The sequence below is a fragment of the Neolamprologus brichardi genome, chromosome 7, assembly GCF_056152115.1.
Source record: "Neolamprologus brichardi isolate AB-2024 chromosome 7, ASM5615211v1, whole genome shotgun sequence".
In the NCBI taxonomy this organism is placed as follows: Eukaryota; Metazoa; Chordata; class Actinopteri; order Cichliformes; family Cichlidae; genus Neolamprologus; species Neolamprologus brichardi.
The window spans coordinates 33,475,736-33,494,423 of NC_142110.1; the positions used below are offsets into that span (position 1 = coordinate 33,475,736).

The 18,688-nt window shown below is 38.8% G+C and overlaps 1 protein-coding gene across 11 annotated transcripts in view; it reads left to right on the forward strand.

Moving 5' to 3' along the window:
• The window catches only part of cacna1bb (calcium voltage-gated channel subunit alpha1 Bb), a 213,504-nt gene that overhangs the window by 4,418 nt on the left and 190,398 nt on the right, over positions 1 to 18,688 (forward strand). For all 11 annotated transcript variants that reach the window (XM_087843518.1, XM_087843517.1, XM_006803498.2 and 8 more), the window contains exon 2: positions 315 to 454. In XM_087843518.1, coding sequence (XP_087699644.1) covers positions 315 to 454 — 140 coding nt within the window. The remainder of the gene's footprint in view (positions 1 to 314; positions 455 to 18,688) is intronic.

The following is an 18,688-nucleotide window of genomic DNA, read 5'->3' on the forward strand; positions in this document are numbered from 1 at the left end:
AAGCTCCATTTTTTGTTTGAATGCATTAAATGTGCACGCCTGGGGCGCCATTAATTTACAATACCCCCATACGATCATCCTGCGTTTGTGGATATTTGTTTTCCCAGTATTTACTGTCTTTTCATCCAAAAGAGAGCTTCAATTCCTGCATTTCTGCTCATGCCGGCATAAAAAGTGAAAGAAGTTTTTTCCCTCTCTTCTATTCACCCCCTGCTCTTCGACTTAATGCTTCAGTAAACACTCTCCTACCTCCAACAAAAAGATATTCTTCTGCTGGTCTCATCCCCTCTCTGATTCTCTCTGTCTTTCTGCAGGACGACACAGAGCCCTACTTTATTGGAATATTCTGTTTTGAGGCCGCCATTAAGATCATCGCCCTGGGCTTCGCATTTCACAAAGGCTCCTACCTCCGCAATGGCTGGAATGTAATGGACTTCGTGGTCGTCCTCACGGGGTGAGTCCCTCGCCCGCTGGGTGTCAGCTGGAGATGGAAACATTGCAGTAAGAGTGGTTTCTTTTGTGCATATCTGTGAGCACCCTGAGAGGGAGTGTAGTGGAATCACCTCCTTCCAGTTAGATCATGTGCCCACAAGGATGTCTGTTATTCAACGAGTAACCCGAGCCTGTGAAAGGAGTGAAAGGAGTGCTTTAGTGTTTTAGCCTCTGTCCTTGAGTTCAACACTGTTCCTGGGCAACACCATACGGACGCCATGTCCTCGCAGAGCGGCTTCCATCTTTGTTTCTAACAATTTGAGGTTGCCTTCTTTTGATGTGTGATTTGAGGTGACATTAAGATATATAGTGTAAGCCAGACTGTGGGGCTGACATACCGCCTTAAGCTGTACAATATTCAATATTCTGCATGTTTCACATTTTATCTAAGTTTCAGATTTAATTGCATGTCTGCACTGGAAGTTGTTAGCTAAGTGGGGCGCAGTGAGCTCTGTGACACATGCTTTTATTGTTGAAAGCTTTTCTTCCTCTTTTGAGCAGCTCTTGGTGGCTTCTCGGCAGGGAAGCCATTGAGGCTCTAGGCCTTTGCAGGGATGTAATAGCCTGTGTTTCTTATCATCAGAGGGGAGCCATGAAGAGTCAGTGACAGGGAACACGGTCAAGCCAATAGTACTGAGTAGTTACTGCCAGGATTTCAAAGCTTAGGGCAGTACAGTACTCCCTTTTGATGATGTAAGAAGTCCTTACAGTGTAATACAGGAAGAGGGTGTAAGGATATTAATACGTTTCTAAGTTGGTGTTGTTTTTACTGTGGTCAGATACAAGAGTTTAGTCTTCAGGTTTACATGTCACAGTCATTACCTCTATTTCTTCAAAAGACATGAATCATAAAGTCCTTCTGAGCTGCTTACACATAGAAGCCACCTTTAATATGTCAAAGCTTGTCTTTAAGGGTGAAATGTTGTCTAATTGGGACAAAGAGTCTGTCTTATACAGTGTATATATAAAGTAAAGTATACAGTATTTATGTATTTTTGGGGGATTTTTGTGAGTGTTTCTTGGGGCGGGGGCATTGTTATAATAAGGCAGATTAGTGTGATCAGTGTTGGGCAAGTTACTTTGAAAAAGTAATTAATTATAGTTACTAGTCACTTCTTCAGAAAAGTAACTGAGTTAGTAACTGAGTTACAATATTCTAAAAGTAATTAATTACTAGGAAAAGTAACTATTGCGTTACTTTAAAAAAAATGTTTAACCCTCTGGGGTCCAGGGTATAATTGGCCATTTTTAACTACTTTTGATTTTCCCTCCACATTTCATCTTTAAAAACTATTCACTTTGCCTTGTTTGTAATCATCCTTTTCAGCACAACCTCACATGTCTGAATTTACAGTTATGTGTACATTTTGACATACTGTATTAACACAACTGATCTAAAATCAGACAGAAAACATAAAATCCGAGTAAGAAATATATATTTTTTACTGTAACAACCACAAATATGTTTACTGAATCATACTTCATAACTTTAAATGCAAATATAAATTGTCAATTTAAAAATCCTATGTACAAGTTTTGCAAACAACAAAGTTATTTGCAGCCATTTACCTTTTACCATTTTTTAAAATAACAATTTCAAACTATTTACAGAACAATCAGCTGTTCTGCATTCAATAAGATGCCACAAATTATTTGTGCCAATCCAAAAAGATAATTTCTGTCCCTTATAAAGGAGAACACCACAGTCTGATACCTGCAGGTCTGACAGCAGCAGGTGTGTCACTCCTGTTTTTTTTACCTGGAGACAGCAGTCGCCTCATTGTTCTGACACACAACACAAAACTATCCGCAACACTACACACTAACTACACAAGACAGCACATTAACTACACACTCCAAACACGCTAAACTTCATAAATCTCTCACATCTCAAAACTTGCTCTCTCTCTTTTTCTGCTCTCTCTCTCTCTCTCATCATCACTCCTAAAACTTCCCCCTCTTCTTAAACAACCAAATGTCATGTTGCCATATCATTTTTTGACTGGTCGACATGGTGCATTTCTCCACCAACATGAAAGGGCAGGGTTTTGGGGGGTTTTTTTTGTTGTTTTTTGCTCATAAGCAGAGAGTGCTTGCTAGCGCTGTCCTTAGTAAACGTGACAAAAAAACACGCGTATATATTGTTTATCATGACTCTGGTTTTACGCGGCCTATCGACACAATTTAAAAACTATATCACCTTGTTGCTTTGTCATCTTGAAGTGGTCGTGTGATTGGCTTACCACGACTACTATATTCTTTCTCAGTCAAACAGCAGCACTCATGCGATTGTTTTGCCCCCTTAGCTCCAGGTGTTGTGTTAGAAAGTGATCGTCTGCAAGAAAGTGATTGCCGCTTGCGGGAGCGTGAGCAGCTGCTCAAAGCTGTAGCGCCAACCGTCTGTTTGTTGAAAAATAGTAACATGACTGCACCGCATTTTCTTGTTAGTAACGGTAACGGCGTTGTAACGATAGGAATAGTAATTCGTTTGATTACTCGTTACTGAAAAAAAGTAACGCCGTTACTTGTAACGCCATTATTCCCATCACTGAGTGTGAATAATGCAAAGCTGCTCAAACAGAGTTCATGAGTAAAATGTGTTTTGGAGCTGGAAATGAGCAGAATAGATCGACTTGAATTAATGTCCTAACCAACTTCCTGTTTATGGAGCACAATAAAAACCCACAAACTGGCACAATGTAAACAATCGTGTGCCCTGTGGTTAGAGCCACTCAGTGCCAGAACATTTAGTGTTTTTATGAAACACATTTTAAAAAGTTTAACATTTTGCTGTAATTATTCCACCAAAAAGCGAGTAGGACACAATCTTTTATTAGGGGATTTGGTAATGCAGTAAGAAGTGTATTTCTACCATAAGGACACACATATTTATCCAAACACTGGAGTCCTCTGAGATAACATTGTTATGGTCCTGACTCTGTTACCCAGTGATTTAGAGGTTGTTTTTTTTGGTAAATGTATATAAATCTGTTATTCTTGGGTTTCCTTGAGTTTATATTCATGTATCTTTTTGCTTAGTGCATTAATTCTCTTCTGCCCCCGTTGTGTCAAGTCTCCTTCAGTTTGGTTTCCTGTTTTCCTGGTAGTCCTTGTCCCATGTGTTTAGTGTACTGTTTTACTTTCCCCAGTCTTGTTTTAATCTGAGTTTCAGGTGTGTTCCCACTCCCACATTTGGACCTGTTTCCATACTTCATTAGCCTGTATTCCCCAGTGTAGATTGCTCCTTGTTTCCAGTGTTCCCCTTGAGACTTTTGTTTCAACGACTGGTCTGGTAATGAACAGCTCACTTTAAGTTCACCTGTACCTGCCTCTATGCATCTGCACTTGTGTCCTCAACTCAACATGAAATCATAGCCTAACAAACATGTTGTGCTTGGAAAACCCCATCAATGTTGATACTGGAATGCATATGAAAGATAGATGTAGCCACTGTGACTTCACCCATTATTCTGTAAAGTGCCCATCAGTTTTTTTGCATTGTCGCCATTGTAAGCCAGAACTGACTGTGTTAGTGGAGTTACAGTGGAGTTTTAGGGTCATGGATTGCAAACCTGGAAAGACTCAGATGTCAGTAATGTACAGATAAAATATAAGAAGGTGAACTATGAAAATAGGAGCACAGATTTCTTTGATGGGCTTTTAAGTACAAATCACACAACAAGCCTTTTTTTGCCAGGTAAAGACAATGAAAATGCTCTCAAATGCATACATTTAAGACAAAATGCAATTTAAAAGGCAGATTTATGGAAAAACTGAATACACACGTTTGTCATGAAGGTGGAAATGAGTTGTGAATGTTGTAAACAAGTTGGACATTTTAATATGGAAACTGTGGGGAATGACTCACTTTTGGAACCAGCCTCATGTGGCCATTGGAGAAATTGCAGTTTTTCAAATATGATATTGATCCATGTTGACTGGGTTACTAGTGACTCCCAGGAGGGAACAAATATTTGATTTTTGTCAGGTTAGAGTATCAATACAATGTCCCCAACCAGTAGTCATACAATATTAGAAACGCGCTGATAAATGCCTGTTTTGCTTTAATAAATGCATGCCCAGAGAGATAATGTCCGGCATTTGTACTCTATGAGCTTTTGATTGGACTCCGCTGATAGCTAATGGCTTTTTCAAAATGTCAATAAAGGGAATAAATTGAGCTGGATTTTAAATGGAAACCAGAACAGGGCTGTAAGTGTTGACAGTGACGATAAAAATACAACAGCTGGAATCAATGCAGGTAAGGGAGGCTCAAATGACAGATTTGGTTCATGCATCTCAGAACAGTTATTCTTTTTCAGTCGTGTCATGCCATAAAGAGCACATTTCAGACCTTCTTTTGCCTTCACTTGGCATAGAATCAGGAAAATAGTTAGAATCTATGATCACATTTATTCTCTCCCTGCTGTACTTGTTGAGGCAAAGAGTTTCTGTTAGAAGATCAGAGCATACAGAGGCATGTCGACTGACGTCTTCTTCTGTTTTTTAGCAGGTCTCAATGTCATTGGCCACAATATTTAATAATCAGAGTCTCTCAGACTCAGAGCACAACATGTGTTTTTAAAGGTATCCTGCGGTGTAGTTTAAAGTTACTTTCATTGCTATTTATTAATTATTGACATTTGCAAACCTGTTATGATTGACGCTGAAGAACTGTCTGGTCATCTGGTCATTTTTCACCTGGGAAACATAATTTCCAACCTACAGTGTAAGATAGGTCAGGTGGTTATAACCTGTCCTCAGACTGATCTTATGTGTCCTTATGTATGTTTTTGTTTGTTTTTTAAATTCTAAATAGTATAGGGAAATGAGTGATTGCTCAAGACTGTTGAAAAGTACTGCATGTTAGCCATGGTTGACTGTAAAACATTACAGTGTTCTGGGACACTAGCTTTAACTTCAGAGACAGTTGATGGGATCCTTAACTATCTGCATCTGAAAATGGCAGTGGTGATCACACTTTTGCATTGTGTTTTGGTCTTTATGCTTAATAAGCCATAATGAAGTATGTTTTTTTGCATTTTAAACTTTTATGCACTGATTTCAATCAATAGCTTTTTGTTTACAGTGTATCAAAACCAGCTTTTTATTTGAAGGGCTTTTCTTTGCTCCAGAAACTAAAGCTAGAGAAATGGCTCTTCAGGTTTGTCTACCCGTTGCTGACACAGCTGGATACAAATTAGCCATTATGTTGTGATGTGTGTTTCTCCGTTTGGTTGCCAAGCAACCTCAGTAGATAATGTGCTTCGATGTAATCGGGGGTTTCTGTGTGTGTGTGTGTGCGAGCTTGTGTGTGACACGCTGTTTGTTTTCTGCTCGACACGCCCCTGTGGGACCGGGGTTGGGTTGAGGCGGGGGTGGGGCGGGATGAACGTGTTCGAACTGAGCCCACATCAATCTGAAATCAATCAGATCACCTCTGGATGGATCACTGGGTCACAGGAGGAGGAATCGGATGAATGATCCTAATGGCAAATGATAGAAGGCTAACCACATGTCCTCAGACATTCACCCCTCTTAGATTAATTTAAGAGGATTAAGGGGATTTTACTGCTCACCTGGGTGTTAAAAAGCCTCTGCTTCACTCTGTGTTGTCAATATAGGGAAGAATTAGTGATCGTAATAATACACTCATAAAAATTCCCTGTTAATCAACTAAAAAAACAAAAATCCCTGTTCTACATTTTTGTATGGGCTTATATTATATCACTTTATTAAGATAAGTCTTAATATTAACTACTTGTGTGGTTTTTTTCAAGTAAAATCAATCAACTTTATTTCAGTCAGATTCAAATGAAGAGCCGCAAGACGCCCCCAGCTTAGACCAGAGGGGGGCTCAGTGACAAGACACCTGACACTGATTAGGTCAGCTGAGCCATCATCTGATGTAGGCTTGCTTGAGATCATGCGATCTGATCATCAGGTTATCAGTTTGTAGCTTAACTTTAGTTTGAGACCTATGTGAACTGATACTGTGCATAATTTTTTTTTCTTTTTGTTACTTTCACATAACTTTAACAAGTCTCCAACTTCTATTTTGATTTTAAAACAAACAAACAAACAAACAAAAGAAACTATTGAACTTCTTACTTTTCCACATAACTACAAGGTCATCCACAGTCAGGTGCCTCCCACCTGACTAAAATAGCACTATTTTGTGCAATGAATTTGTGATCTTTGTGCCTTTTAATATGGTTGCTTCAAAAACAGGGACCAGGTCTTTGACCACTCGCAGCAACTTTGGTCTGCCAAGACAATAATAAAAAAGTCAGTTACCTGTTCTACGTACACAGAATTTCACATTAACTTCTCACATACACAATCGCGCCAGAACCTCATATGTTTGAAACAGGAAGTCCTCCATAAATGTAGTTTCTGCGGGACATATGGGAATACAATCAGTTGATTCAAATCTCCTTTAGCAAAGAGATAAATTGCAGATGGCTTACGCTTCTAGGCGCAGGCTTAATAGTTATGCTCCTTGGTCTAGTTTCAAATGAACTCCAGAACAGTTTGTTTATAGGAGGAAAGGTGTAAATTCTCCATGTTGTCCACTAGGCCAGAACACATCTTCTTCCTGTGTTTGCTTTTGTTGTTCCCGCTGCAGGCACATCTAACCAGTAAGCAGATTAAACATTGTCACATGGTATATAGTGATGCATGGTATTCAGTTTTTTCCAGTGTGAAAGGAAACCAAACCATGAGAAAAAGCTACAAGTTTACAAAGTCATCAAGCGATTGAGACAAGAGCAAATGAACTATACATGTGAAAATGCCCTGAGTGTGACGGTAGATAGACTGATTGTTTGGAAGCAGACTGCCTCCCACCAGGCGACATGCGGTCGTTTTCTGGTCGTATGTAAAATAAATCCAAACCTCAAACAAATCAAAATACTAATGTCAAATCAAATCTAGCTACTAAGAAAAAAAAATGTATTGTGAATTTGTAAGTGCATATATTACCTTAAACTGGTGGTTTTAATATCCCTGATTTAAACGTGTTGCATTTACATCCACTGAAATGTATTTTTGCAGAGTATTTCGGTGATGAAACGATAATAAAATGAAACTAGTTTGTGTAGCAAGAGTTTAAAAAAAGAAAAATCAATCAAATACAAACGTAATGCTCCTTCAGTTGGATGTTAGTGGCAGCTGCATAAATGATTGATAAAACATGTATATTAAAAATGCCAGGCAATCAGTCAAAAGTGACTGGTTGTAGTTTCTATTGATCTTCTTGGGCTGAAGTCTAATGTAGGATGTATTCTCACAGGATGTGGCTGTGGCTGTACTGCAGGATATGGAGAAATAAGTAATTCTGTTTTCCCTGGAATTAAAATATTTTCAGTCATGCTCTGTTAATCATCTTATGTCATCAATAAGTCAATAGCTTATTTTCCCGCTTTTCCACTTTGCTGGGAATCAGTGTTTGTTGTCTGCCAGTTGTACAGTTCCAGTGCTTCGTCCTCAGGCTAATTATGTTGATACAGCCATCCAATCCTAATGAGAGGGTCTAAATGATAGTGTAGCTGAAGGCAGTGGCAGACCTTTAATCTGTCCTGATCAGGCATTAGGAGCTCCTAATAAGAGAATAAATCTGCCTGTGTTGCCACAGGCTTAATCAATATAACACTGAGCTGGCTTGCTCAGGAACACGGAGCCCTGATGAGGAGCCAGACACGGACACTCACATGCTGAGCACAGCAGCGTCCGTGACATAAAGACAAAGGTTGGGAAGCCTGCTCTGCTTAGAAAAACACTTTCTTTTCTGGACTGTTTGCCATTATGAAGTGAAAACTATAAAAATACAGATAAAATCTTCACCGCATTCATTCTTAATCTCATATTATATCAATGCAATTTAACCCTCAGGTGACCAAGCTGCTAGGGACTAAAATGACATAGTTGAGTCATGTATGATGTCATCATATCTTTCACAGGAATACTTTTGTATAAACATAAATCACAGGCTGTTGACATACTGGATGCTGGCATGCATGTCAGTGCTGCATGTCCACAACAGCACCATCTATCATTTGATTGTTTTTGGTGGAGATGAGCTGCTCCACCCTGTGACTGTACTGGCAGAACAATGCCTTGATCAGAGGCAGCTACAATCAGTGACGTTGCACAACTGCAGGGCACTCATCCAGGAACGGAGAGCAATTCCTCAACAACGGATTCGGACACTTGTGCTGTTGATGCAGAGACGGGTGGCAGCTTGTGTCACGCCCAGAGGAGGCCCTACCTCATATTTAACATGTTGTATGCACATATATTACAGTACTGGGTCTATAAAAGTGATTTAATGCCTAATTTTGCATTTCTTTTGTTGAATAGTACATTTGGTGTGGATTGTGCATGTTCTCCCTGTGCCTGCATAGGTCCCTGACAAAACTGAACACAGGTGTGCGTGTGAGCGTGAAGCCTGTGATAGATTGGAGACCTGTCCAGCATGTACTGTGCCTATTGTCCTATGACAGCTGGGAAGGACTTGGATAAGTGGAGGAAAATAGATGGAAAGGACATATTTTGCAGTCAACACTAAAAATCAACCCTTCTGATACAGTACAGCCTGCTACTTTCAATCTATTAGTAATTGTTTACTAGAAAACATAAATTAAAATAAAATCAAAGGCTGTAATTTAAAATAAAACAAACATGCACGCATTTATCACAACCTTCCATTATCCTCGCTACACCAATGGGCCAGCTCCTGTAAAAACTACGGAAAGTTGTAGGAGAAGTAGATTATGGTTGTGAGGCTGTGAGAAGACTGTGAGATGAGCGTAGGATCCAGTGTGTTAGTGTTACATCTGTTATTTCATATTCATGAAGATGGCTACACTGTAAAAGTTGAATAAGCAAATATTTAAGGGAAAACAGCAGAAAAGTTTTTGAGCAAACTCACGATAGCGGTTTGCATGTTTGCCAGTAAAACAAAGTTCACTTTGCATATTTACAGATGTTAGTTTGCAGAAAAGACGTTGTGTGTGATGGCATTCGAAATCTTTCCCCAGTTTGACAAACTAAGACAATAAATTAAAGAAACAACCCACTGTATATATGTTTATGTACTGCCCTGCTTGAATAGATAAAGATGTGTGCAACTTTTTATTAATGAAATACATACTTGTAAAGTATTAGGTAGATAGGTACTATAGATAACTTCTGCAACAAAAGTAAGAAATAGAGCAGATTTATGTAGAAGAAACTAATTTGTGAAGTTAACGCAACTAAACATTTGTGTTAGAGGACTTACAAAACTATGTGTTGTGCACAGGAATTCTGCAGTCATTGGATTGGTGGTTGTGGCTTCTTTTACATTTAGAATTTATGAAGCGATGACAGAGTTAATTTGCAGCAAGGCCATACAAATACTCAGATGTAAGGTTCACAAATTAAAACATAAACCAAAAAATCCACACAAATGAGAAACACATAGAAAATATGGAATAACATAAACAGGTAGCTGAAATTAAAGGCCTTGGCTCCTGGGTAATCCAGCAGACCTGGAATGCTTTGCGTTTAGATCTCTGTCCTTTGTCCAAACTGGGGGCACGCCCTTTTTGATAACCAGTCACTGTTATTGACTAAAGCCTCCCATGGCCTTTTAGTGCCTGTGTGGACACTATGGCAACCACGGCCTAAGGCTCTGAGAACAATAATCCCACTGTGATGTCCAGAGAGACAATGCCAGACCAGTTGTTTTCATTTATTTATCTGAATGTTTGATTCACGAGTGCCCCCGCCCCCACCCCCCCACACACACGCCCCCAGCAGTAAGTGGTTGGGGCGAGAGTCGGAGCTTGTGTCGACTTCAAAGTTGCGATATCCTTTCATGTGCTTCTCAGGCAATGGGCTAACACAATGGGAGGCTTCAAAGTATAGCAGCAGAGACTACAGAAGACAGGTCACTTTAGCTTATGCCCCGCAACCAACAGCATGAATAAATGTTACCTTTGAACAGCAGCCAAAGTGCTGCTGTCTGATCTTGTAGGTCTTTCAGTCATGGACTTGTTGAAGTTACACGTGCGCTTTGTATGGACTGTTTTGTGTCTTTGTGCTTGTTTTTTATACATCTGCTGTGTTTTACTTGCAGTTTTGGGCTCAGGTTAAGTCCAGGGTTAAATAGTGTTTGTCTGATTTGGCTTCTCATATCTCATGTCACCTGAAACATGTTCGTATTCATTCATTCATTCATTCATAACTTTGAAAACCCAGCACGTCTGGGTGTGGCCACCAAGCTACACAGCAGAAATGTTGACTGCATGAGAGTTAGTTTGCTTCCTTATAACCTCAGGTGCAGCCCTGAAGTCAAGGCTTCAATCTAAAGGTGACCCTGTTTTTACCATCTGGGCCCCTCAACTTCACAGAGACCTGCCTGAAGAAATACTGCCTCCAAACTCGGTGGCGTCCTTCAAATCACTTGTTAAAGCACATCTTTCTGAGCCTGCTTTTATGTAATATCATTTCATCTTTTTTAAATGTTATTTTAAGAGTGTCATATTTCGGTCTTCTTGTACATTTTAAAAATGTTTTTCCTCGCAATGTTGGGTTAACTTTTCTTTAGTTTTGGGCGTGTCTGGCTTTATGTTTGAATTTAGTAATTAGCTTTTGTCACCAGTAGGTAGAAACTGCTGATGGCTACTGTATAATAAGGATATATTATTATTATTATTATTACCTGATTTTTCATCTAGCCCAATCCTCAGGTCAAAATGTTAATTCGACACATAATCAAGTATTCACATTTTCCTTTAACCTTATAGTAAATCTTTGATGGTGGAAGTTATAAACTATAGCCTGTGAAGGATGCATGTGCCACCATGACATCATTTAATATTAAGTAAACACCATCCCAGTGTTACCAGGCTTTGTCCATGAACATGCTGCTTTTTAAAAACAAGCATTGTGTTGTATTGCTCATGATGCATGATTGTAAAGCTTGTTTTTCTTTGCTTATCCAAGTATGTGGTTAACATGTTCTACTGGAACAAGTCACATGAGTCAAGGCGTGAGTGGGGCTATCATGTTTGAAACACTTTGGAAGGGATTTTTGGACTGCGTTACAGCTGGTTCCCAGGTGGTCTCCTTCACTCTTTTCTCAAACCATCTGTCTATTTGGTCCTTCTTCAGAATGACGATGTTAATATGATGTTAATATTCACATTTCGGAACGGGAGTGTTGTGATTTTGGCTGTGACAAAAAACATGTCTGAGTTAGCGTTTAGCTCAAAGCATATTGGCGTCCATGTACAGTGGACACAGTAAATTGTTTACAGACTCAATTATTAGCGTGCTCCCACTTTGGATTTTTTCCCTGCTATTATGGACCCTTATGTCAATATAATCAGACTGACAGATGTGGTCAGGGACCTGGCAGCTGTGAGCTTGAACTGGTTTTCGTGTATATAGTGTGTGGTGGCTGGTCTGTTCTTTTAGTGCCTTCTAGCCAGTTAGTGATCTCTTCAGTGAGTGCTCTGCTGAACACTGCATGTTCTCAGGGGCTGGCTGAGTGCTGTTGATGCCATGTTGTAGCAGGCTGTTTCCAGCCCTGCACTGTCTGTTGGTGGCCACATAAGAGCTCCGAGCAGCGGGAGGGAACGCTGCCGGCTTTTTCCTCTTCCCACTCACGTTCACATGGATGTGGTCAGGAATACAAAGTGAAATGGAGCTGAAACTAATAATGCTTTCATTATTGATTAAACTGTGTGTATTTATTCGATCCACCCCTTGATCACGCAGTCTATATATTGTCAGTAAAGTAGGGAAAATAGCCATGGTCATTTCATGAGAAAACAGTGAGTGCATACAACATTTTATCTTCATGCTATGAATGTTATCTGTCTTACAGGCCCAAAAAATACTTTTACTTCCAGCATTTCTGAGACCTTATAGGCACAGGAGATAGCTGTGTGAAATTTCAGATTGCAGCTCTTTTCAGATTGCAGCTTGATTTTATTATTATTATTATTTTTTTCCAGAAAACAGAATCTCAAATTTTTCAAATATGACTTTGTTGGAAAATTATTTTGGCACAGAAGGAATCTTGAAGAGAAGCTAAATCTGGTATCAAAACGTAGGTAAAAAGGAGACCTTTCAGATGCTATAATAGCCACATATCCCACACGGTGACCCTTTTAACCTTAAAAAGTACATTTTGTTTTTCTCCAGGGAATTATGAGAAGACTGCTTTTTGCTTCATGGGTATCAAAGGGTGCAGCTGTGCTTCTGGAATTATGTCCCATGACACTAATGCTCAAGTTTTGTTGTAGGCAAGATAGTGACACTTGGAGTGGGTGCAAAATTATTTTGGCTGCAGTTTGCAAAGGGCTTAAATGTGCTTTTTGACCCTGAAAATGTCATGTGTTTTTGTCTTCTGTGCTTGCTAAGGTATAATTGCTCAAAACTGCTGGAAAAATAGTGCAAAGTTTTGATTCACCTTTGTGTAGGTCTATAACATTGAAAAATGAATTTTCCATTGTATAAAGGTACATTTTGGATGCCTTCACTAAAGTAAAAGAAAAATCAGCAGAATCCAAGGGCGTCAGATGGGAACTTTTTCATATTTGTTGGATTTTAACTCTAAATCTCATAGGTCAGTGTCTTTAAATTGCTTGTTTTGTGCAATCAATGACTCAGTCCCAGAAATTCAGACTATTATTCCAATGCACCAGGATGAGTCAATAAAAAGATTATATGGTCAGTTAAAGGAAAGACAACCATCAAAAAAGAGCAAACTACTTAAAAAGGCTTTCCTGCAGTATTTTACAAACTGTTCATATTGTGCAATAGATTATGTGAAATTGTTGTTAAAATTATAAATTAAATATAAACATTATATATGTCTGTATGTGAAGAAGTATCTACTTTCAGCTACTTTCATCTCATCCACACTCTTTCTGCAATTTCTCTGTTGTATATTTTCGGGCACATGAAGCTATGATTGGTTTGGTTGTAATTCTAGCTGTTGTTGACTGCAACACCAGGCTGATTTGGTTATTCTTTTCTCAATCAATGTCATTCATATCTACCAAACAGACCATATTGTTATGTTTGTTTCCAACTTGAAATCCACCCAAACAATCAGCATATTATTGTCTATTTTCCCCCTGAGCTAAAGTCAGTCTGCAAAGCACAAGATAGGTAGTGTGATCCCCACCTCCTCCTCCTCCTCCTCCTCCTCCTCCTCTCTACAAGCGTAAACTACTACAACGCCTCTAAACTCCAAATAGTTCCCAGTGGGTAGGCTTGCATCTTGCATGTAGCTCGCTGGCACTGATGTGTGAATGGGTGTGAAGGGGGAATGAGAGGCACTTTGTAAAAGTGCCATTTAAATGCAGATGCGCATTAAGAAACGTCATTGCTGAATCACACTACAGTCATGCAGACTTAATTTTCCTGCATGAAACAACAGCTTTCTACTGTTAATTTTGTGTTTCTTCTGTATTGAATTTATGCTTTACAACTTAATAGTGTCAGTGGTTAGTATACCATTAGGCTGTTTTTCAGTGTTCCTATGTTTATCTCTCAAGGTTTTGTCACAAGTCTCCCACTCTTTGCACTCTTTGTGGGCATGTGATCCCTACAGGAGTCTCAGTCCTGGTGTTGAGAAAGTATAAAATTTGTCTTAGCCAAAATCATCTTAAGTGAACTCTGAAGTACTCCGAATACTCAGTATTGTTAGCTGAATCTGAACACATCCACAATAATTCAAGCATAAAAACAAAAAAATTAAAGTAAGAATCATAACAGAGTGAGCTGTCAGTATGAAGAAAACAATCTTTTTTTTTTAACTTAAACATTTATATTCTCTCAGCAAGTACTGAAAAATACAGTGTTATTCTGTACAATTAGTAGCTTGCTATTCATATGTTTTCTCACAGGTAGCAGTATTTAAACCAGTCGGTGGCATTAATTAATACCACTTTGTAGAAAAGCTGCTGAGGTGGGCAAATTTATGCAAAGAGTGGTCTTCGGCACATGGACGTCATGTGAGAATAATCTTATGAGTCCACAGTTGTCAAAACAACAGTAAAAGTAAAAAGTCTCATGGATGCAGCCATTCTCCTCATGACTTTGCATGTCTGTGTTTCTCTTTCTTTCTTTAAAAAATTTTATTAACAAAGAGTGGGACATTATAGCATTTTAAAGTAAATTAGTTTTTTTAAAATGGAATTTCTTTAAAATTATTAATCTTGGTGGCCAAAAAAAAAACTATCAGAAGAACCGACAAACAGCTACAGGTGATCTGAGTTTATGGTCACTGGATGAGGATGTCACACTTGGATGTTTGGACGACTCACTTGACAAATTAATCAATAAGAGCTCACAATAACCAGCAGCCAAGCCCCAGTTCATAAATATTTATGAGAAGAGAAATACAGTAAAGCCAAGGTGACTCAGAATAACAAACACTGTAGATGTTTATATATAAAAAAAAAAAAAATCCAGCCTGCATCTACGGCTTTGCTATCGCACCTATTTATGTCTGACTGAAATGGCTATTAGCAAGATGGCTACACATGCAGTAGCTCAAACAATTATCTCAATGACTCTCATGTGGTCAGTGGCTGGCAAGGTTACCACATTTTGCACCACCAGCTGTAACACATAACATAGAGTAGAAAGGCACGGCTCATGATATGGATGCTTTTGAAGAAAAACATGACATCACTTGACTCAGTGAGGGGTTGGTAAGCGCAGAGACGCACACCATAACAGGAATTAATCACAGATTTGTCGTTCTAACTGATGTGCATGAGGAGTGAAGTACACACAAGCACTCATGCATGTCTAGACACATGAAAACCCATATGATCAAAGTAAATCCTCTCTATTTTTACACACCAGCACTCAGGCACATACACTCACACGTATGCATGCATGAGTCTGTTGGCTTGGCTGCCAAAGTTCCAGTGAAGCATGGCGGAAAGTGATGCCTGTCATTTCCTGTAGGCAGAGGAAGTGCACGACTTCACCACTGATGTGGCAGACTGGCAGGTTTCCTTCTTCACACACGATTCAGCCCGGAGTTAAATGCAAACAACGTGTTGTAGTCTGGCAAACATCTGTAATTTTACAGGTGCTCCAGCCAAATTAGTCAAAAGTGAATGGTATGAGGATGTTTTCTTTCCCTCCTAAAATGACTCCGGATGCCAAAAAAAAAACTTCCAAGACATACACCTAGGGGTTTTTCTTTTGCTTTTTAAAATATTTTTTGATTTAGTTTAATGCATGAAATTAAAAATAAGGATTAAAAAGCACATCACAGCTTCCCATAATAGTGTATTCAGAGATCCTGCTTCCTTCAGGAATTAGTCCTGCCAGGAACAGCCCAAAGGAGATGAGAGAACATGCAGAAAAGTAGCAAATCCTCATATTTTAGAGCCTGATATTAGATATGGTGTTTTATCCATGGCAGAAAAGCAGCTTGAGGCCAGACTACAGAAGCTGCAGTGACATGTCAGAGGGAGAGATTAGGATTTTTCCATTTTAAATAGAAGTGTAGATTTTAGGGGTATTGGTGGGAATACAGTCCCCCACATATTTAGGCATGCATTTGCTCACCAAAAATAAAAACATGAAAGAATCAGAGAAAAAATAAAACTGTCAGCTATGAGTTGTAACCATATAATCTGAGCCAGAAGGAAATCAGGTGGTTGTCCTTTTTTGCTTATGCAAGTAAGTTGTGAACCAAATTATTTAGAATTGAATGTTTTATTAGTTGCTAATTAATCTTAGGATTACTTGGTCTGTATTTGTGGCTTTCAGTCTGCCTCAACAACATATCTACATGATTCTTAGAAAAATTCCTGAAACACACATTGATGCACGTATGACATGCTTTGAATACTTTGTATGCGTGGAGACTAAACAAGGGCAAAAGCGAGATCAGAAAAGTTGAGAATGACAATGCCTAAAGGCTTCACTGCATTATATTTCTGTATATCTTGCTTCATTTTTATGTTTTCCTCTGCATAAATACAAAAAATAGCCAACACAAACTGCATAAGAATTCACTAGAATCTTAAAATAAAGTGTCTCTACAACCATTACAGGGAGTGTTTGATATGCTACGTGCAGAGCCAGAGATATGTTGCATGTGCACACTGCAGCTGCTTGAACTAGCGTGCAAGTTTCACTCCATTACTTCATTTTCTGATTAAATTATAGAGCCCTGGGTTGTCCAACACTTAAAAAATTACATTTTCCTCTGCTCATTTCCTCTCTGCATTTGGTCATAATTTGGTAAGTTTCATTATTACCAACTGATGATGGTCTATGTCCACAAAATAACCAGATCACACAGAGACTTTTCTGCAGAGCAGCAGTGATGCTACAGAACGATGTAAATATAATGCAGTTTACTAACATAACCATAATATTATATCAAATATACTGTCATTTTTCATATTACCTTATAAAATCTTTTTAGAGCATAAATGTAGCATTGTTCGCAATGCTGCTATGATGGGTAGTTGGTTTTATATTCTCATAAAACTATTTGTTGTGCAATCTAGGTTTTTTGCCTGAATGTTTTCCATGCAGTTATTATTCTTAGTTCAGTCTTTAGGATCCCACATCTCTCTTATTGATTCTTCTGTGACCTAGATCCTGTTTTTGGACTATTACTGTCTATTAAGCATCTCTATTTTGTTCATAGTCTTTGAGTCTTTTTGTTCTTAGTTTATTGCTTTCTGGCTCTTTGTCATTTTGTAGTTACATTACTGCTTGTATATAGTCCCCAGGTTCCTTAATCGGTTGTGTTTGTCTTTGAGTTCAGTGTTTATAGCTTCTGCAGCATACACTTTTCCTGTATCTTGTCAAGTCTTCGTCTGATTGTTTGATTTCTTCCTGTTTTATTTTGATAGTCCTTTGTCTTTTGTGTATTACGTTTCACTTCTTGCATCGTTGTCTTGATTAGTTTCAGCTGTGCTCTGTTCCTGAGCTATTTCTCAATCCCTTGAATAGTCCTCATCGTGCCTGTGAATATTTAGAGCTTGTATTAACATTTATTGGAGTGTCTGTTACCTTCCTTTGGAGTGTTGTTTATACTGTTTGTTTATAGCTTTAGTTTTTCCCTGTGGATTTTGTGCTTTTGGGATTTCACCTTAACCAAATTAAAAGTTTGCTTTGCTCAGTTAATCTGCCTACATTTGTTTCTCCAAAACATGACACTGTTATGTAGTGATAGTTTAGAGAAATCCCTGTGCAATGAAGCAGGGAAATCTTTGAGATTGTTAAAGACAGCAAGCTGAGAGCGTAAGCAACAGTATTTCAACACCATTTGCATCCTGTTGTGTTAACATAAATGAGGCTGTTTCAGTTGCTTCAACGAAATGCACAACTAACTAATTCATGAGATAAAGTGTTCTGGGAAAAGTGTGCTGTGTTTATCGTGATAACTTATTGTGTTCCTGCCAATAAACCAGCGGATCCTTAGAACAAATGTATCACTGAGGTATCTTTGGATACAGTGGTGTCAGCAATTTCAGTGTGCATACTGTGGATTACACTAACCCGGCTGTCAAAAAGTTCCCAACATAACAACATAGTGCCCAAACACCAGTATTGAACTTGTTATCCTGAGTAATGTATTATTTGAAAAATTATACAGACATAACAGAAGAACATAGGATGCTACGACTACTCTAGCCCAACCAAATTTTGTTTGTAGGTACAGTAAAAGCTAATGTGTGAGCTCACTACATAAACAACAAATCAACACACTGGAACTTGCGGTGGCGTGTTTGTGCCCACAAGAGTTGAATCTCTCGGGACCTCTGTGAAACTGAGATTATCCCGTGTGTGTAATGGGAACAGCACTGTTAGTTTGGCATCAACAGCTGTCTTCTGAATGGGTGAATGTGATTGTGAGTGGTATAAAGAGCATAATGAAAGAAAACAAGGAGACTTTATGACCAGAAAGTTATTTTCAATTTTCAAAGTTAAATGACAGTGATTCTCTAGCAATAAATTACACAAGCCCAAAAAATTGAAGCATGAGGTCTATACCGAACAACAAAACCAAGCCAAGCTTTAAGTGTCCTCCAGCAGGGTGGGGCTCAGATTTCGCCTTGGAGGCAGGGTTAGCTAGGATCACACACAGACCTTTAAATTCTCAAGCCTGCAGTCAGCAGCACTTAAGAGAATGTCACGTTTATTATGT